This window comes from Larimichthys crocea, chromosome VI (genome assembly GCF_000972845.2).
Source record: "Larimichthys crocea isolate SSNF chromosome VI, L_crocea_2.0, whole genome shotgun sequence".
NCBI classification, from domain to species: Eukaryota; Metazoa; Chordata; class Actinopteri; family Sciaenidae; genus Larimichthys; species Larimichthys crocea.
In genome coordinates, this window is record NC_040016.1 from 11,590,303 (window position 1) to 11,610,792 (window position 20,490).

A 20,490-nucleotide genomic window follows, 5' to 3' on the forward strand; every position below is an offset into this window, starting at 1 on the left:
GTTACTGTGTCTGTATGTACAGTGTGTTACGTATTCTGATTGCTATGTGACCAATTTTGAGCTACATCACTGAGTGATGAATTGGTGACTATGAATCTGAGGGTGGGAAAGATTAGGAGACAGAAAGAGAAATGCTATTAGCCTTTTTAAAAGAAAGGTTAATTTAAAGCTAAGCCACAAACACCTGGTCAATTCCAATGACTGTTTGCCATCTCATTATTATTATAAGCACACACCGTTCTAAAGGGCTGAACACAACATCAGAGTTGTTCAGCTAACATCGGAGACATAATAAAGAATAAGATATACTCTTAAGTCATGACTAATCATCATTTGTTTGATAACTTATTTTAAATCACTATTTTTTCCTTCAGGATAAGGGTTACGCCACATTCCAGCATCAGAGAACTAGCGCTGATTCCAGCCCTGCTACTCACAGATCTCCCATTCCAAGTTTGGACATCACACAACTTGACATCCATCCTGACTCTCATGAACAAACAGCACCAAAAGAGCTCAGTCCAGCAACCACCAGTTTGCAGTCTCCATCCAGCGGGAGAGCCGAGCCAGCTGGGATCGTCCCCACACGCTGCCGCTCACCCAGTGCGACATCCAGCAGACAGGAACACAAGAGTGGCCGACGTGGATTGCAGGTTGTGAACCAGGTTGTGAAAAGAAACAGCAGTGTATCACTTTCTAGGAGGCTTCTACAAGAAGTCAAACTGGATGACTGCACACAGCACAAGGTACTGCTTATATCTACAATTTAACAAACACAAGGCTTCATCCAGAGAGCTATGGCTCCATATAGGTTTTCTGTAAGCATATAAATGACTATTATTTTGAACCTCATATTTAACTGAATAGCTGTGAATTGGCCATCACCCTTAATTACCTCCACTGTGTGATGCCAATGTTTGATGCTACATTATATTCCCACAAAAGACATTGCCAATTTGGATAACCTCACACTGTGTCAACACTCTCAAAGCAAACATGCTCATTATTTAGCACGTGGATGTCACACTTATCCACAAAAACAAGCTTGACATCCCAACAAACACCTCCCATTTTTGCAATGGCAAGCCGAGTATTTGAATCATTAATGTTTTCTGATTTTAAGATTTACGTCATCATTGAGGAAAAGAGCAAGTGTTATGGTGAAAATACAGAATATTTAATAAAACATTTGAAACCTTGGATATTTCAATCAAATGGCTGTATTAAATGAAAAGGGATACTTAAGAGTCCTAAAATAGACACAGAGCTTTATGCTTCATTAAGAGAATTTTTAAATATTTTGTTTGCTTTGATAAATCCGCTGTACACTAGGTTGCCCAGCACCAAACATCAGACAGACAATTTTAATAAGTGTCTGGTGAAAAAAGTCGAATATATACGATAGCAGACCTGACCAAAGATCTAGATATTCTTTTCAGGAGTTGGTGGAGATCACAACAGAATGCAAAAGTGTAGCTGTTTGCAATATTCCCTGCCTCAAAATTGATTAATGCAGCTTGGTTAGATAAACATCAGTATGATTGAATTCAATTTGAAAATGTTTGTTTACAGTGACTGTTATTGCAACCCAAGTCTTCAGTAGTCGGGCTCGACTCGACTCTTATAATTTAAAGTTACAATTAAATTTGTCTTCAGCTCGGATGTGCAGAGCGGGTTCCGGAGGTCTGGTGGCAAATGTGCAGCTTATTAAAAGCTCTGATGGTATTTTGTCGTTTTCTTCCATAATAATGTGTGGGCACTGCTGATTTGGACTACCATGGAGGACTTGGAGGAATAGGTTTGTAATGCCGTACTGAGATGGAGCAGACTATGGTCTGTTACAAATTGAGGTAGGCCGCTGCTTCAGTTGAAAAGATCCAGGATCAGAGGAAAGTCAACTGGAAAGATCACAAGGCCTGAAGGGAGATCTGTCACTTGGCTGTTGCTTTCTGCATTTACACAACTCACTGCTGAGACATATCCCAGCATCCTTCATCAATGCAGCTCCTGACTGTCGAATTGTGCCAACTCCAGCAGGCAGCATGCAGTGAAGGCTTTGACTGAAAGGTTGTCAGAGAAATATGACAAGGAGCTTGTTTCCCTCCCCGCAGCCCTGGTTTATTGACTGCCATTGATTCAACACCAGGGCAACACCAAGCCTCCTTGCATTTTGTCACAAATCAAGTTAGCGTAGCACTGTATAGATCCACTGTTAACAGACATTTCCACAGAGGGTCAAAATAATAAATCACATTCAGCATTGCCTTGAGCTCCATCTGGGGTCTGCTTGTTTTACCATTCACACTATTTTGTTGGTTGTACTAAACATTGCATCAACTTTGTAGACTGGGTATATAAATGTGGGATTTCTTCCAAAATAAATAATTTCTGTTTTGTGGGTCATTATTTTAAAGGAAGAAGAAACCAACCCACTGAAGCCTGTTGATTCCAGCGGTTACAACTCACGCCTGCTTAGCAGTCTACAAATGCACGGGGATGATGATGAGGAGCTTCAGATGCTGGCAAGTCTAAAAAGGGAGCAGGAGGAAGATGAATGTAGAGCCTCAGGCCTCAGTGCATCTCAGATCCACCAGTGCAACGTCAGCATCAGCATGAGCAGTGATGACACCTCTACCTGGACCCAAATTTCCATGGTCTGTGCTATCATACTCTGCTACTCATAATTGTTGATTCTTCACTAAAAAGTGACCCTCATGTGCAGCTCATTTACTATTTACAATCATTAGCAGGTGCTTCCTCTTTCTACCTCCCATCTGGAATAATTTTTTTGACCCCGGTTGATCCTCGCCCTTGCTAATTTCCATTTCCAGCCCCCAACTTATGCCATGATAAAGTGCTAATGCACCTCTTTTTCCAGTGTGTTTTCTGCTTTACAAAAGATTATGGAGATAGAAACATGTTAATTGGCCTCTTACAGCTTTTAAAAGTACACTGGCATAATATCAACCTTTCCTCCAGTGAATAAAAATTATTTAGGTCATTTGAAATTATCCCCAGAAGTCTTTTTATAATTCAAAGATGGTATAGTTTGCTCTTGGCTATTGAAGGTCATGTAGATCTATGGTCCATTAGCATAAGCACATTGCACTTATGAAGAGAGAGCACTGCTCTGCCTGGCCCTACTGGGTCCACTGTAGGATCCCCAGTGAATACAATAATTACAGATACTCGAGTTATAGGCCTGTCATCATTTCAGTACATGCAGGTATCCATTAATATCCTGAGATTCCAGTTCCAGCAGAAAACAATGAATAGCAGTATTACCACAGGGATTACCATCTCATGGTTCCTTTTTGAGGACACAGCAATGTGGTCACCAACAAATACATGTATCTTTAGACCTTGTAGTAGGTACCATTTTCCACGGGGACAGGATGAGATTTACATCTGACTTTGTCAAATCCTGAAATGATGTTTTAAGAATCAGCTGCAGTGCTTTACAATTCTAAATACATATGGCAACAGCACCACCATCAGCATAGCAGGAAAATGCTTGCCAATAAAACAAGAGGAAGAGAGATAAAAAAAAAAAATGACACCAAAAGTCATTTTTTCAAATATGAATCTAGCCCTGGTGACATTGCAACAAATAAAACTTTAAAAGGAACCTAATAAGTGTCTGGAAAAGATAAAAAACAAGCGATGTGTTTGTGACCAAGCAAGAAAATAGTCTGGAACTCTTCCACAAGAAATGACAAGCCATTTCTTGTCCCTGGATGCTGTGATTCAAGTGGCCCTGCTGTTACTGCTTCTGTCTCTGCTACTGAAGCTGCTGTAGCAGCCCAGATGTAACTTCAGCTCCAGGCGATTGTCTGCTATACTTTGGTTACTAAGTTAAACACAGAAGAATCACCTTGTATATTTTACGATTGTGTGAATGTGTAGATTTTTGACACCTCAGTATGTAGTTGTGTTAGACCGTGATATCTGATTACAGCTACAGATGGCAGTTTGAAGAAAGTAAACACTCCTAACCCCTCTTGGCTTGAAAAGTGGCTGTTATTTCCATAAATTTGTGTCAGCTACAATAAACTGAATAGATGAATAGTTTTGCTATAAAATTAATCATTAGATTGTATTAATGAATTGTACTTTACTTACTTTAACATATCACTCCTCATACGCAGGTGATTTTTTCTTACAATAATCACTGATGAGAGCAGTGTGAAAGACTGAATCTAATTTTTTTAAAGATTTTAGGAAACAAAATAACACTTTTAAAATTAGAGTGGGTAACTGTCTGATGAGAGTTTTTCTGCTGTCGGCCAGTCAATGTTTTTACCAGAAGCTCTCACAGTCAAGAATGTATTTCTGTTTCATACAGCAAGTGCAAGTTGAAGGTTGGAAACCAGTGATTTAATCGTTTTTCTTGCTTTTAAATGCATGATTGGTAGCAATGTGAGTGTGAATGTTTTTTAGAGTTAGGTTGATGGTAAATATGAAATTAATTTGTGTATGACAGATGTGAGAGAAGAATAATTAAGTAATTATAAAGTGAACTAACTTGTTCACTGTATGACATAACATAAACATAAAGCTATGTGTTAATTTCCTTTACTTTTCTGATCATTTAAGAAGTTATATCCAGCAACTCTTATGTTTTCATGCCCAAAGTCACAAAGTACATTTGCCTCGGAGGGCTTTACAATCTGTACAGGGAGTGACACCCTCTGTCCTTAGACCCTCGGTTCGAGTGAGGAAAAAGTTGCCCACAAAAAGGTGGAAGAAACCTCAGGAAGAGCCACAGAGGAGGGATCCCTCTCCCAGGACGGACAGACGTGCAATAAATGTCACGTGTACAGGACAAATCAACACAAACATATTGTACAATAAATGATAAAATGACAATGAATTACAATGAATGATAAAATGATTACAGTAGCAGTGGAACCTGTGATAGAGATAGAGAGACACAGATGCACAGTAGCAGCAAATCATCAACTAACTATAAACTGTGATGGAGATATGGTAGCAATAATGACAGTAGTAATATATGTTTCAATCTTATGCTGACGACACCCAATTATATTTATCGATCAAGCCTGATGAAACCAATCTGTTTACTAAACTCCAAGCATGCCTTAAGGATATAAAAAGTTGGATGACCTACAATTTTCCGATGTTAAATTCAGACAAAACGGAAGTTCTTGTAATTGGACCCAAACACCTCAGAAACTCTCTTTCTAGAGACTTAGTTACTTTAGACAGGATCACCCTGGCCTCCAGCTCCACTGTAAAGAATCTTGGAGTTGTTTTTGATCAGGATTCGTCCATTAACGTCCACATAAATCAAATTTCGAGGGCTGTATTCTTCCACTTACGTAACATTGGCAAAATCAGACGCATTGTGTCTCAAGCAGATGCAGAAAAACTAGTCCACGCATTTGTTAAAAAACCTAAAACCTCTGGATCTCGAGTGGGTCTTTTAAGAAGAGGTTTAATCACAGCTACTTTAAAGGACTGTGGTACATATCCCGATAATAAAGACAGATTAATCATATCCAATAAAGAAGGGCTAACTAGAGGTAAAACATCCTTGAGCAGCCTGGTTGGGATGGGGTCTAAGAGACAGGTCGATGGCTTAGATGAAGAAGTTATTTGATGAAGGTCGATGGGAGAAAAACAGTCTAAATACATATCAGGTTTTAGAGCTGTTTCCAAACTTGCTGTATTAGAATGCCGATCAGTGCCTGTTGAGAACAAGAGGTGATGGATTCGGTTTCTAATAGTTATAATTTTATCATTAAAGAAGCTCATAAAGTCATTACTGGTTAGACCTAAAGGAATAGATGGCTCAATAGAGCTGTGGTTCTCTGTTAGCCTGGCTACAGTGCTGAAGAGAACTCTATTAATGAAGAATAATAGGCTGCTCTGGCATTAGAGAGCCTTCCTGTATGTTTTAAGATTATCTTGCCAGACTAAACAAGATTCTTCCAGTTTAGTTGCACGCCATTTGCATTCAGATTTACACGTCTCTTGCTTTAATTTATGAGTCTGCTGGCTATACCATGGTGCTGACCTCCTTTGTTTAATTGTCTTCTTTTTCAGAGGTGCAATATAGTCTGAGCCTGTAGTACTATCAACAAGATGATCTATTTGTGTCCTCTGTTACATTAAGACATGGCATTGAATTCAGTACTGAAGGACTCACTTCCTTAAATTTGCAGCACTATCAGATAAACATCTGCTGTAGGAGTTTCTGCACAAAGGCTTATAGTCCAGTAATATGAACTCAAAGGTTATTAAAAAATGGTCAGACAGAAGAGGATTCTGTGGAAAGACTATTAGATGATCAATTTCTATGCCATATGAGAGAACAAGATCAAGAGTGTGGTTCAGACAATGAGTCGGTTTATTTACACTCTGACAGAAGCTGATTGAATCTAATAAAGAGATAAACACAGTACTAAGACATCATTGTGGTTGTCCACATCAGTGTTAAAATCACCTACAATAATTATCTGTTTTAAGGATCAAGCCTGATGCAAATACTGAAAATTAAGATAAAAATTCAGAGTAAGGATCTGGAGCACGATATACTGTAACAAATAAAATTGGCTGTAATGTTTTCTAGAATAACACAAGTCCAATTTTGGAAGCAAGCTCCTTAACTTTAGGTGTGCAAGGCTGTGTCCAAGGTATTTCTCAAATCAATGGAGGGGCATTAATTTTATATGTGTTTGGAAATAATATTAGGTGGAAGACTAACAATGATAGATCTGAGAAACACTAATGTTTTTTTACTAATAAGAAGGGGTGCGTGGGGGTGTAGCATACACAGAATAGAAAGCAGGGGAAAAAAGTCACTAGAGTGGAGCTGAACCAGCAGCCGTCACCTTGAAACTGCCTTGATAAATAAGGCAGTAAGATGGATGTTAAAAAGAAATTATCTGGCACTAGCACGGTGTTGTTGAACATCATTGCCAAACAAGTCTGTGCAGCCCAGAAATGCTGTGCAGCATAGTTTTACAAGCAATTGTTTTGAACCGAAGGGTTCTTCAGTGTTTATGTCTCCATAACAGAGGGCAGGCAAAGGGCCAGAAATGGTCGAGTCTACGGCAGTGTTGATCAGCGACAAGGATGGCTCTTTTAGGTTTACTGATTGTCATTTATGGGGTGGATATGTAGAAGGGGGTGGATAGTGGAGCCACCAGAATAGCTAAATGTTTGAGCACCAGTCAGGGTATGTTTCAGGCAAGTCATCACACTGACTCTGCAGCTACAGACAGCTAGTGCTACTGCTGTGTTCACACTCCTGTCCACATTTTGCAGTGGGATTAAGAGGTGATGACTGCTCAAAATGAGTAATGTACTTCTGTTAGCAGCAGATGTGTTTCTAATTCTTTTAGACCTAAGCATTCCCTCTGATTCTGTAGTTCATGTAAGTTTAATCTCCCATCGGAGGCACTGGGTTTAATATTACACATAGACTACCTTGGTGGTTTAGCTTCTACCTTTCCCAAAAGAATTTTCTCCATCACCCCAAAGGTAACTCATCATCATCAGTACATATTACCTGCAGAATTCCACAGGGTACAATTTTAGGTCCCATCTTATTTTTAGAAGAGGATTACATAAAGAAGGGACTGGAGCACACAGATAGCTAAAATTTACTTAAGCAATGCAAGGACTACAGTTTCAACATAACTGCTTCTTCATCAACGTCACGTAATGTAATAGCCCTTAAGCAGGCACTAGACTTAAATAGCCTCCTGAGGCTATAATATGGTCTTTAGCTTTGACAAGATGGAGAGGGTAATCGTCTTGTGTTTCTTAAAGCTGAATATAACTATATACTGAAAGTGACGCCGTTCTTATCTTCTACCTCTTATATAATATCCATAGCTCACAAAGAATGTAGCCGTTAGTGTTTTAAAAGGTCCCATTCCCAGCTCCAATCCTTTGTCACCCTGCAGCAGTTAGAGAATATCTAAATTTCTGAACAGATTATAAGATTTTATGTATCCCTTTATCTCGGTTTATTCACCATTGCTCACCAATGTTTTTTCTGCCTCTTGCTGCTCTCTCCGTTTTCCTTTGTGTGTGTTTTTCTGCAGTGATCTTTTATACTTGACTTGTTAGCCAGTTAGCACGACACACAACCTAGAGAAGGGTTTTTGTCCTGACCCGAACAGACTTCACAAAGCATTTCCTGTAGAAGCTTTCAGCTTAATTTGAGGGTGTGTGAAGGTTTTGGTGAAAAATATTCTTGTCTAGCTCGGACTTGATCGGTCAGTGTTGTTGTTGTGTGCCTGTAGACTTCAGAGAATTACCGTATGTGATACTGTATCAACTGAATTGATGTTCTGAACAGTGGTCTCTCCACAAAAGACAAGACTCTCCTCACTCTGCATTTAGACCTGAGTTACGCTTGGTATAGAGAGAAATTATTAAAGTCTGTGTAAAGTATAAAAATAAATCTGGTTGAAAACTGTTTTAAGCCCTAACTCCACAGTTCAGTAATATATCGTTCTTTTCGCATGTTTTCAGCAACTATTTTCCCATTCACATAGAAATATAAAGAAACCTTAGAATTGCTTTTACACAGACTTCAAATTACATTTTCATGGTCAGAATAGAAAGGTCTTCCTGTACATATGCCTCAATGTTAGAGTTTTAATACAATCTTTTTTCCAGTTGCAATAAATTCCAAAAACACTGCAACAATTGCTCTTGACGTAACAAAATTCTCCATGTACACAACAGTGACAAAATAGCTTGTGACAGTTTATCTATAAAAGAAATACACAATTTCTAAAACCATCATTTGTCAAGCAAACCTGCATAAACAGATGTTGGTAGACATGATGGCCATCATTAATGCCTATATTGGATGAAATAGGTCATTCTGAACCTAAAAAACAATCTTGAGGTCCTGTGAGTCTTTTTATGCCTCAACATGTCACTTAGTGGTCCTATGAACATAATGGAAATAACTGTATATTGCTAATTTTGGAAACATTTTGTAAATCCAACATTTGGTGACACTTTTAACACAGCTTTTTATCTTTTCCTCATATATTACCGATCCAGCCATGTAATCAAGGTCACCACTATCAGAAGGAAATGAACCCCCTCCTGCAATCAAACCCAAGGTAAGCGAGCATGTGTCACACACATTAGTAACAAGAACTCTTTGCTGAGCTTCAGATGTTTACATTCATGACAAAATGTACACTACAAGTCAATACTGACATAGTTTAAGAATAGAAACAAAGGTCTTGTTTTATTAAACCAGAGATTTTTATGTGTCTTCCACAATGTAGCCTGTATTTTTATTCGGCTGCATGCACATGGAACTCACCCTGGATTTTTAAGTCAGATGGTAGCCAGCAACTGCAGAATTAAAGCTAAATGTCAGCAGTCAGATAGATATGCAGAATGGGGCTTATTGTGCTCACTGATGAGTATAAATAAATTGAGAGTGTGCCAGGTACTGTACTTTCCTTCTCCCTTAACTGCTGCTGTCATTTTTTTCGAGTGCAGATAATTTTTAACTTATTATTGTGCTTGTCTGGCAACTTTGTTGTGACACTTTTTATACACTAGATAATTAATGTTAGACATAAAGTTTTTGCTTCAAGTCCTTATAAATCAAAAGCAAGGGTTAGTCTATTTAGTACTAACTTTCAGCAGCCATACAAGGAGAAATCCATCATTGGTGAAGCAAAGGCCAACCTCTGCATAGCAGGAGCCTCCGTAGTTTTTAATGGAGCAGCCACCAGATATGTTCCACCTTGTTTTACCTGCCTACAGGTTATAACCAGAGTAGAGTTAAAGTTCTAACCTCAAAAAGAAAACATTGATGAATAGGCTCACATTACTTGGAGGAGGTAGAAGAACCTACAGCTGCAATTTTAAATATTAGGGGAAAGTGTATCCAATATCAACTTCGGGCGTATGCAATGCTTAGAAAAAAAACAGGAATCCACCAAATGAACAAGAGGAAGGCAAAGTGAAATGAGATGAAGTGGAAAGTCGAATTTAAAGGGAATTAAATGGGCTTTGTAGTTTTCAGGAGCAAGATTAAATGAAATTATGTACATTGTAACCCTAATTGACATTTACTTTCAGATAAGTAATGTGCCTGAGAGGGAAAATAGCTCAGAGTTAGGGCTTGAGTCAAATAGCTTCTCATGTTGAGGACAAGGTAGATGAAGCTCCTCAGCGCATCATTAATAATACAATATCACACATTAACATTGGGAGCGTGTAGTATAATACAAATTCATGGCAGTATCTAAAGCTGCCTCACAAGCACTGTATGTCCATCTCAAAACCCAGACGTGGCATCCGTTGGTTCCACATGGGGGGACTCTGGAGACCCTGCATCACCCCACTGCCCCTGTCTCGGCACATCTTCATCTCTGTGGGTGTACACAACCGTTCAGCGTGTTACAAAACAAGACAAAGGGATTGCATCATAGATCCGCTACTCAAATTATGCAACCACCTCCTCTCTAACACTTTTGATTTATTGATGAAAAGCAAGGTAGCCTGATGCGAACATGTGTAGACTCCCAGTCCTGAAATATGTAGGTGTTATTGTTTGAAACTGATTTACAAATGTTAAATTTATGACATTTGATCAACCGTGCTTTTCTCCTTGTCGTGTATCAGTGCTAACACGATTCTGGCCAGTTTAAATATTCAGCAAGGTTATGCTGTATATGTGAATGTCCACTGAAATTAATATTACCATTGACAGACACCTCCAACATACTCCCTGACTTGTCTCACACAACACTACAGCATCCACAGCTGTACTGCTGAAATTAGACTTTGAAACAAGCCTTGATTTACATATTGACGAGCAGCTGCACAGGATTTGTTGTCGTTTTCCCCATTTTTCTTTTAGGCATTGCATTCTGAGACACCCTTCCATTGAATTCTATCATGGTATTTTTTGAACATTCTGGCATCACTGCAAGGCTTCCTCGCTGTTGAGAGCTACAGTTTTCTTAAAAGCTAAAATGCTCGTGTTATTATGCTTCATGTTGCCAGAGCATTTTTTTTTTTTTAGCATTTTTTTCCCCCTTTGTTTGTGATACTTGTGTCTGCCTTTGGCTGGCATACCAAACCACAAACCACACATTTAGGTTGTCAGAGAGACCTTGAGTAGCAATTCAATTGTTTTACAATAAGCACAATTGTGAAATTCAGTACACTCACTTGAGTATCAGACAAACAGAGTTGCTCTGGTGCAGTTTCCGTGGGAGATATTTTGGAAAGCTTAATTTCAGTTCACCCACTGTGCGACAACAGTACACTCACTCAAATTAAATCAAACTAATTCATTCTTTTTATCACAGGTTCCTCCATATCAGGATTAAAATGACTTTAAAATCTAGGAATTTAATCAGTCTCACCATGTCCCCTTTAATTTGAAGTCCAATTTGCAGCTCTGTAGCAGAGGCCTTTGTCCTCGAAAATTGCTTCCATTAACTCTTATACTGAGTTCCTGCCTATCACACAGTCAAAGAGGTCTTATGAGGTAAATGTCTTTGTTAGAAAGAAAAAAATCTGAGCCTCAATAGAGATAATGCACTTGATCACTTTAAAGGCATATGGTTAGAAATTCATTCATTTCTGATTCGTCCTGAAATGCAGATCTGATGAAAACGAATCAGCCTGTGTGTTCATTTTCTCATTGCATTTGCTTAAATTCAATCAATGGTAACCATGGTTCTTCAATATGCAACGTTTTTCAGCTGAAAGCTGTGAATTTCATCTTACTATTTGATAAAAATTACAGTATAGTTATTTAGATATACTATCAAACAGAGGTAGCATTGGCATTTTTGAGGAAAGATTCAATGGCTCCCATTAAAACAGTCTACAACAGTAACGTTAATTAGAGAAGTTACTGGAATTGTTTTGAAGTATTAACATGTTGAGATTTGCTCAGTAAGTAAGTTTGTTTTCAGAGTGACATTATCAATCATCACAGTTCTTGATAATGAGACAGACCAAGCAGAGATGAATGCTTAAATTGCCTGCTGTCAGTTGTTATCATACAAATAATATTATAATTTCTAATATGCTATGGTGTGCTCTATGTCCTGAGGCAATAAATGTAAATGAATAATTGTAATGATGCAACTGATGTATAGCCTCAAATCCTTATGAATTATGTCTAACTAAATAATCTTATATCGCTTTGAAGTTATAATTCATGTTGTGTGTTTTTTTTCTCTCTCTCTTGCCCCATCCTGTAAAAAAAAGCAGTCTGATGCCTTTGTGGAGAATGATTTATGTATAGTCGTAGCCTGTGAACTTCTCAGTACCGGGAAGATAAACTCATTTAGAGTGAAAGGAAGTCCTACTCTTGCAGACACAGACAAGGTTAAGACCCCTACTCTGGGCCAGAATGTGGACACTTGGAAGTCACAGCTTGAGTCAGAATCTAATAAATGATCCTTCAGGTAAAACTGTGAGGCGGAGAGGCTAAGTGTGCAGGAGAAGTGGCTCAAGGACGATGAAAGCTTAGATGGGCTTTTGAGAGCACATGATGATGGGACTTCATTGTTAAAATGCCATATAGAGGCAATTTGATGTGCATGGTACAGTGGGAAGATGTTTAATGTAATGGCATGTGTTGTCATGACTGTGTGCCTTTATGGTCTTTTCCCTAGAGAGTGGATGGATGTACTCAGCCCTCCCATTATGCCTCCTAGCCAGCAGAGAAGGTCAGGCATCTCTTGGAGTAATCGGGAAAATCTAATCGGAGGTACAGTAACCTTAATTTCCGTCCTTTTTACCCACAGACGCTCTTTTATGTCCTTTAATGTCAAGCAGACAGCAAACAATACAGTGCGTTAACACCGACCACACTAATTGCACAAATGCTCAGGACTAATGGAAACATCCGCCAGTGTCAAAGCTTACAAAAATGTTAAGCTTCCACCAAAGACAGAACTCAGCAGGGAGAAAGCATGTGAAACTGTACCTAATTAAGGGTAAAAAGCTCATGAGAGTGAAGCTCTCTGTCCTCCACATAACTCCATAGGTCAAAAGAGACAGGCTCATTACAGGTCTGTACCCTCTGGACACATCAACAAGGTTAATTGATGAAACCTTTACAGTTTACAACAAAATTTTTAAACCTCTTACACAATGTGTCTTATAATTAGTTTTCATTATCGTCACCGAAGTTCTGATAAGATAAAAATGTTCCTCCTGGAGCGTCCCATAACCTTTTTAGCATTTAACTGCCTGTCAATTTAACAGCTAAATTCACATGCTTTAAAGTAGTGGGGATTACAGGGAATCTCTTTACGGCTTCATAATGCGTAGCGCAGGGTCTGGGTGTCTTAGGTCTTGATTGATGAGAGAAAAAAATGACAGCGGCTGAAAACTTTTAAATCCTCCTGATTCTCAAGGTCACCTCGCCATTCCTGCTTCACAGTTTATTCCACGAACAGCTGATAGAGGAGGCTCTTATTCATATCTGACGTGGCTGTGCTATTGTACAGATATAATACACTATATATTCATATTTTTTTTCTCATCTGCGTAGATTGATGTGAATTACTGCTTTTCTGTTATCTATGAATGTTTTGAACAATTGCCTCTAAGTGTTGCAGAGTGATTTTCTTGCATTATTACAGGAGGCGACGAATCGGTGAATGAAGAGGGGAACGAGGACGAATATTTGAATCTGCTCTATGATCCTTGCCTGAACTGCTATTTCGATCCAAAGACAGGGAAGTACTACGAACTAGCTTGACTCAAAATGTTCAAGAGTCCAAATTGACAGCGGATGAAAGACTTGAGGATATTTTTTTTTAGGCCTAGCTTATTGATCAGTAATGAATACCACATTCACAAGAAACCCTTCCACATTGCTGCTTTTGTTTAACAGGAGCTTTGTGTCATGTTAGGGTATAAAGGATTGAGACTCAATAAATCAGATACATGCTTTTAGTAAGAAATTGAGTTGGTGTCTATTCAGTAGAACATCTGATGGAATCTTTTCATAAGTCTTGGCTAGCAAACTAACATGCCAGCCTTTTGAAAGAACATCCTGTAGCTTCTTTTTTACGTCGAACATTTGACTCTGCCTGGATTAGTAATACAGTATAGGTCATTTTGTTCTTCGTCATTGAAAATATGTTAATGTGTGTGTATATGTTGTTTGAATTAAATTAAAAGTGAAATTAAAAGCTGATCTCGTGTGTTGATTTTTAGTCCTGCTGCTGTAGTTGCCCTTATCTAATAACCCAACAAGCAAAAGTGAAGTTTGAATGCCTTTGAAATCTTCAACAGTTACAATGGTCTCTTGATAATAATACAATAATCACAACTGAACCTATAATTGGGAATTTATTATGGCCTGTAAGTGTTAACCGGCAGTAACACCAGACGGGGAGTTCATAAGTGCTGGCAGGTCTATTCATTAGTCGTGCCAAAACACTGATCACACCTGATGAGCAGGTGATACAAGACTGATTCATCATTTTCAACTGAGATGAATTATCGCTTCTCTGTGACAGGAAAAAGAATTAAACAAATGAAGAGAAAAAATCCATTTGTCACATTTGTGATTCAAGTAAGTTCAATCAAACTGACAGACTGAGCATTAAGTTGGTCCAGCCAGCATGTTGGGTTCAGGTCAGGTACTGATATATAATGTGCACAGTATGAACAAACGGCAGCTCAAGCATTTTTCTAATAACAAATAATGTAATAAAGTGGCCAAAAAAAAAAACCCTTTAACATAAAAATCAACAGTTTAGACACATATTTGAATTAACTACTTCTAGGAATTGTGCCTTGAGGTAGACGCATACTTAAATACATATTTAAGGTTTAATGATTTTTAACGATTTAATGATTTAAAGACTTGTCATGTGTTTCACAGTCACTTTTTATATATATATAATATTCGACCTTTATACCTTATCTGATGAAGCATGACAGAAAATGTAGGTCGTTGCCCAGGATATTTTGCAAAGGGGGATCATTCACTGAAATTGGCTCCTTCATAAAAATAATAAAAAAAAAAAAATAAATACTGGCCACAACGCACGTCACGTGATGTTTCCTGAAAAAAGGGGGCGGGGAAACGAGGCATGTCCCTACAGGTGAGAGAGCAACCAGGAAGTAAACAAACATGGTGTTTGACTCATCGCGGTTTCAGACAGACAAGAAAGTATTTCTATTTGTATCAACCTGTCCCCACCGGTCCGGGGAACAATCTTAATTAAACACGATACAATGCACTGAGCTTCATTGTTCTCTCATGCAGGTAGATTAAGCAGCTCTAAAGGCCACGAGGATGTCAGCACAACAGGTAAATATGTAAATACATATTAGACAATTAGAGCCAATACATTCCTGCTGGTTTGTAGACATAATCTTGAATGTGCGAAAGGACAAACACTTGATTGCTGTGGTCATTAGACTTGCAGATGCCCACCATACACAGTAAACTGCGTCTAATTGCGTTAAGCTGTTTAAACTTGTGCAAACATGCAGAAGTAGAAACATGGAAATGTTTTCATGTTTTCATTAGGATTGCAGTAAAAGCAGCACATTTACATGTAAATACTCACTATTTTATAGTTGTATCTGGAATCATTATTTCAGGCTCATACTACCAGGAACTGAGTGGCATAACATAAATTAATAAACAAATCTCCTTTAATAATAAAAAAATATATAGCTGACTTTTGCTTTTAATCACTCTACATAGTGTATATGTTTAATTAATTGTTATTTAGATTAGATTAGATTGGATTAGATTCAACTTTATTGTCATTGAACAAACTAACAGGTACTTGGACAACGGAATGCATATGTACATAAGAACATGATATATAAATACAGTGCAGGTATGAATTGAATATGCTGTAGGATATATACAGTGAATTAATATGTTATAGAATATGTACAGTATATGAATGTGTACAGTATAAGGAGCAAGTACAGGTAAATGAACATGTATTGTGCAGTGTAAACAGTTATTAAATATATAGTTAGATAAGTAGTGCGTGTGTCAGCAATATATACAAAATAGACAGCTAGATCTGAGTGGTGGCATAAAATACCCTATGTATACATGATGTATACAATCAGACAGTATAAATAATAATAATAGGTGTGTGTATGTATTACAACACAGCCAACAAACACACAATGGAGATTCTTGCTCACAACCTGCCACTTGTGATAATGTCCCCCTCGTTCCTTGACACATTTGGACTAATATTGTTAGTGTTGTTTAATAAAAAAGTAAAAAAGAAAAACCTGTGTGACTACAGTTTTATCTCATCACAGTTGTCTGGCACCTCCTCACCTGTGTGATTCATTTTTCCTGTTGGATTTAAAAAAAATAACTTTTTGGGCAAACTCCATTTGAATCCCAATTATCACTACAAACACTAATGTTCTCACACTCTACTCCCAAACTTACCTATGATGTTATGCACTTAGGCTACTGATCACAGTTCTGATGTTGAGTGATCATTTATTGTCAAAAATGCATCAGTGAGCGTTCCCCGCTTGGCCCTGGGATTCACACCCCTGCTGTTGAGATTTTGGGTCGTACACCAGCGTGATCCATAACACACTGCTGTTCAGCTGTCATATCCTCTGCCCGTATTTCTTTTTTATCTGAGCCACACATCATGAATTGAGCTGTTAGGTTTATGGGCTCTTTAACTACCCTACTGTTAGATCTTATTGGATTCATTTGTCTTTTTAGGCCGGGTTAAGACTTCACCCTGGGATTATTGCATCCCTGATCTTCGTCGCTGTGGCAGCAATCGTTGCTGCCGTATTGATCATCCGGAAATACTGCTTCCCAGTCAAGTAAGCAAACTTTATTAATGAACCTTACCAAGATTATTTAACATTCATAGTGCAGTAAAAACACATGAACCCGGACTGTCACAACACTTTATTTCAGTGAAGCCACGTACAGATACTCACTGCTGAGGCGGATGGAGGATCAGGGTTCAGCAGTGACAGAGGAGGACTGTGACAGGGGGCCCTGCACAGTGGGAGAGGAGTCAGACGAGGTCAGTGCATCATGGCTTCCCTGATAGTAGCTTTCACAATCATCCGTCCCACAGTGCAAGTTGACACTGCTGTAACCTTCTTCATCACATCACACGTCATTTGTAACTTCCTTTTTCCCTCCCTGTGACAGGATATTCTGGAATAAATCTCAGGCTGGGATGCTGCTGGACTGACTGAAAAAACATGGGCTGCAACTTCTTTTTATTATTGAGTAATCTTATAATTATTTTTTTGGATGATTGATTAATGGATGTGTCCACAACAACAACAAAAAAATGTATCGTTGTTCAAACAAAAGTCCAAACCCCCAAAAATATTCACTTAATTAATATAATTTAAGAAAAAACAAGCAACCAATTTTCACATTTGAAAAGTTGCAGCCATCAAATGTTTGGCGTTTTTGTGTGAACAATCACCTTAACAATGAATGAACTTTCAAAATTGCTGCAGATTACCATTGCAGTGGGATTTATGTTTCTGGATTTATATTCATCATCTGACTTGAATTCTGGTCGAAGGGTTATTTCTTTATGGTTAATGTGAAATATTGAGCCTGATCTGTATCACCGCTGACCCTCATTTTAGTGAAGATGTACATAAAGTATTTATTTAGGAGAAGATTAAATTTATTGATATATTCACTCAGGTTTTTAAATATATATGCCCAAAATAGAACCAAACAGGCACAAAGGGCTTATAAACATGTGGAGAGAGGGGCAGGTACGTGGCGGCGCTCTGGGAGCAGTTAGGTTTAGCACCTTGCTCAAGGGCACCTCCGCAGTGCCCAGGAGGTGAACTGGAACCTCTCCAGCTACCAGTCCAATTCCATACTGTGATCTGCGCTGCACTTGAACTGGCCACCCTCCGGGTTCCCCAGCCACGACTGCCGCAACCAATATCATATCATATTAAAGCAAGGCTAGTGCCACTGATCCGACTGAGAATCAGCACACTACTGTTCAGAGAAGCCACATAGACCCTAAACCGGTTGCCAGTTCTAGTTGAGAAACTAACAAAGGAATATGTACAGCTGTTACTGTCATACATACATGTGATTTAAAGAATCTGTAGAAACCAACAGTTGCCAGTAACATCAACAAGACAATATGCAAAATGCAATTAAATTGGCTAAATTAGTTGTTGCATTGCATAGAATCCACACCTTTACATTAATTCAGTATGAGCCTGAATATGAAACATTACCCAGCAGTCACGAAATAAGCATTTCCCACAAAGCATCACATGGAGATTTGACATTTCAGATGATTTCAAACACTCTAATTGACTTGCAGCTAAAAATAGTCTCACAGAGACTGCAGCTATCTACCAGTTGGCCGGTTCTCTTTGAAATATATTTTCCTTTTCATGCCAACATTAACCCACTTAAAGTAAATTTGCTGTAGAGTTCAGAGTCCGCCGACTCTTTAATGGACTTCCAGGCCGAGCGATGCTGCATGATATCGTTTGACTGCTTTATCTGCCACACGGAAAAACAGCAACCCCACATGCTAGGCAGCATTATTATATGAACATCAAAGCCACGGGAAGCTGGTGACAGTCTTCACTGTGGTTTCTCTTTTAATTAGTGTTTGTATGAACAACAAATTAATTAATGGGAATTAATCTGTTGTCATCAGTCCACCTCCTGAGAGTGTGTGAGTTTAAAGTTCAAGTATTATTGCACCTTTTTGCAAACATCTAATGACAGTGTTTGCTGTACAGTTACTGACAGTCATATAAATGATTTTAATGACTTCTGTATTATCATTGTATGTTCTGGTGTTCATTTGAGAAATATGTGTGATGATTATTAAATATATTCATCCTGTGGACTGGCTGATAATTCACTCATTCTGCCTGCTATCGAAGAGCGTCACTGCTTTACTCGAAAGGGAATATTTCAGATTGTACCTTTCATTTCTTAAAGTTGCCCATTTAAAACTAGCTGTGTTTCATTATCCCTCCCTGGAAAGGGAACAAAACATGGATATTTTATTCCTCCTGTGTAATCCAGTCTTGATTCTCTTGAGTGCATAAGCAACAGTAAAATGTAGTACACATAGACCCTCTGGTGGTTCTCTGTAGTATTACACCATGGTATGTATTTGAAGATTTCATAATGTTAAGACGTTGTACACTTTTCTAAGCATGGAATGTAATTATTACTTTAACAAGTGCGTAAGTTAGTATCAGGGACCACAGAGAGAAACAAAATAGCAAAACATGAAAGCATGCAGCTAGTGACAAGGTTTGGGAAAAGATTCAGCTCAGACACAAAAAAACAAATATTTTAATTTGAATTATTATACCATTATAATAACACCTCCTGTGTGGCTGCGGACCTCTAAGGTCCCAGTATGTTGATGTGTAGCACTGAGCTTGCAGTCATTTGAATAACTTTAGTATATATTTAAATATGAATAGGTTTATGGTGTCTCCTGCATAAAATGTACCCCCTGTCTACTTTTGCACTACTTTTGTTATACATAATATTGTTTCACTTCATTTTATGCTCACATAAGTGAGTCTTGTTGTCTGGTTATACACAAATGGATAACAAATTAAAGCCAAGGAGCACTGAAGCTGATGTGGAGGCTCGTGCCTGCCTACCAGATATTTAAGCCTTTTTGTTCTTGTGATTTGTCACACATCGACGGGGTTCATTTGTAAAAAAAAAAAAAAAATGTCCACACAGAAGCTTTAATTCGTTAATCAGCCAGTCACCTCTTTCTTAATGGTTCAATTGTGATTTTGACTTTATTTTAATGTGGCCACACTAATTTTAATAACCTGTAGGGAAAGTTTTGTTTGGGGCCCTCCAGGCTGGTGAAAGCTTAAGCTCAGTGACTCTTCAAGGGTCAGGGCATTAGTTAGAATAAAATAGAATAGAATAGAATAGAATAGAATAGAATAGAAAGCTTTTATTGTCATTGTACAACAGACATACTGTAAGCACAATGAAATTACAGGGGGCTTCAACGAGGTGCTGGTCCTAATATAGGTAATAGCATAGTGTAGCATCAATATAGACAAGATAAAAACCACAATATAAATACAAATGCAAAAATAAAACATAGATGCTATACAAAGAAAACAGGGGGTATTCATAAATGCTGCATCTTGCTTGTATTTGCATAGCAATTGGTAAAAGCCAGATGTTACATGACAGGGCTTGTTTGTGCATTATTACACAATTATTGCACATGCTCGTGACACACAGGTAAGATTATTGCACAGGAAGTTATGGAGGTAAAGTTATTGCACAAGAGGTTTTGCATGTTGGGGGGGCTAATGCATGTGTGCACTCACACGGGATGGTTATGGCTTTGTGAGAGAAACTGTTCCTGAGTCTGTTTGTCTTGGCTCTAGTGCACCTGTAGCGTCTGCCAGAGAACAACAGGTCAAACAGGTGGTGGGCGGGATGGGTGTTGTCTCTCGTGATGG

The 20,490-nt window shown here is 38.4% G+C and overlaps 1 protein-coding gene across 1 annotated transcript in view; it reads left to right on the plus strand.

The window, feature by feature from the left end:
- The window catches only part of cfap20dc (CFAP20 domain containing), a 34,638-nt gene extending 20,470 nt beyond the window's left edge, over window positions 1–14,168 (plus strand). The window contains exons 13-17 of the mRNA XM_010739882.3: window positions 375–746; window positions 2,415–2,654; window positions 9,055–9,116; window positions 12,657–12,751; window positions 13,632–14,168. Coding sequence (XP_010738184.3) covers window positions 375–746; window positions 2,415–2,654; window positions 9,055–9,116; window positions 12,657–12,751; window positions 13,632–13,750 — 888 coding nt within the window. The 3' untranslated portion in view covers window positions 13,751–14,168. The remainder of the gene's footprint in view (window positions 1–374; window positions 747–2,414; window positions 2,655–9,054; window positions 9,117–12,656; window positions 12,752–13,631) is intronic.
- Window positions 14,169–20,490: the final 6,322 nt, after the last annotated feature.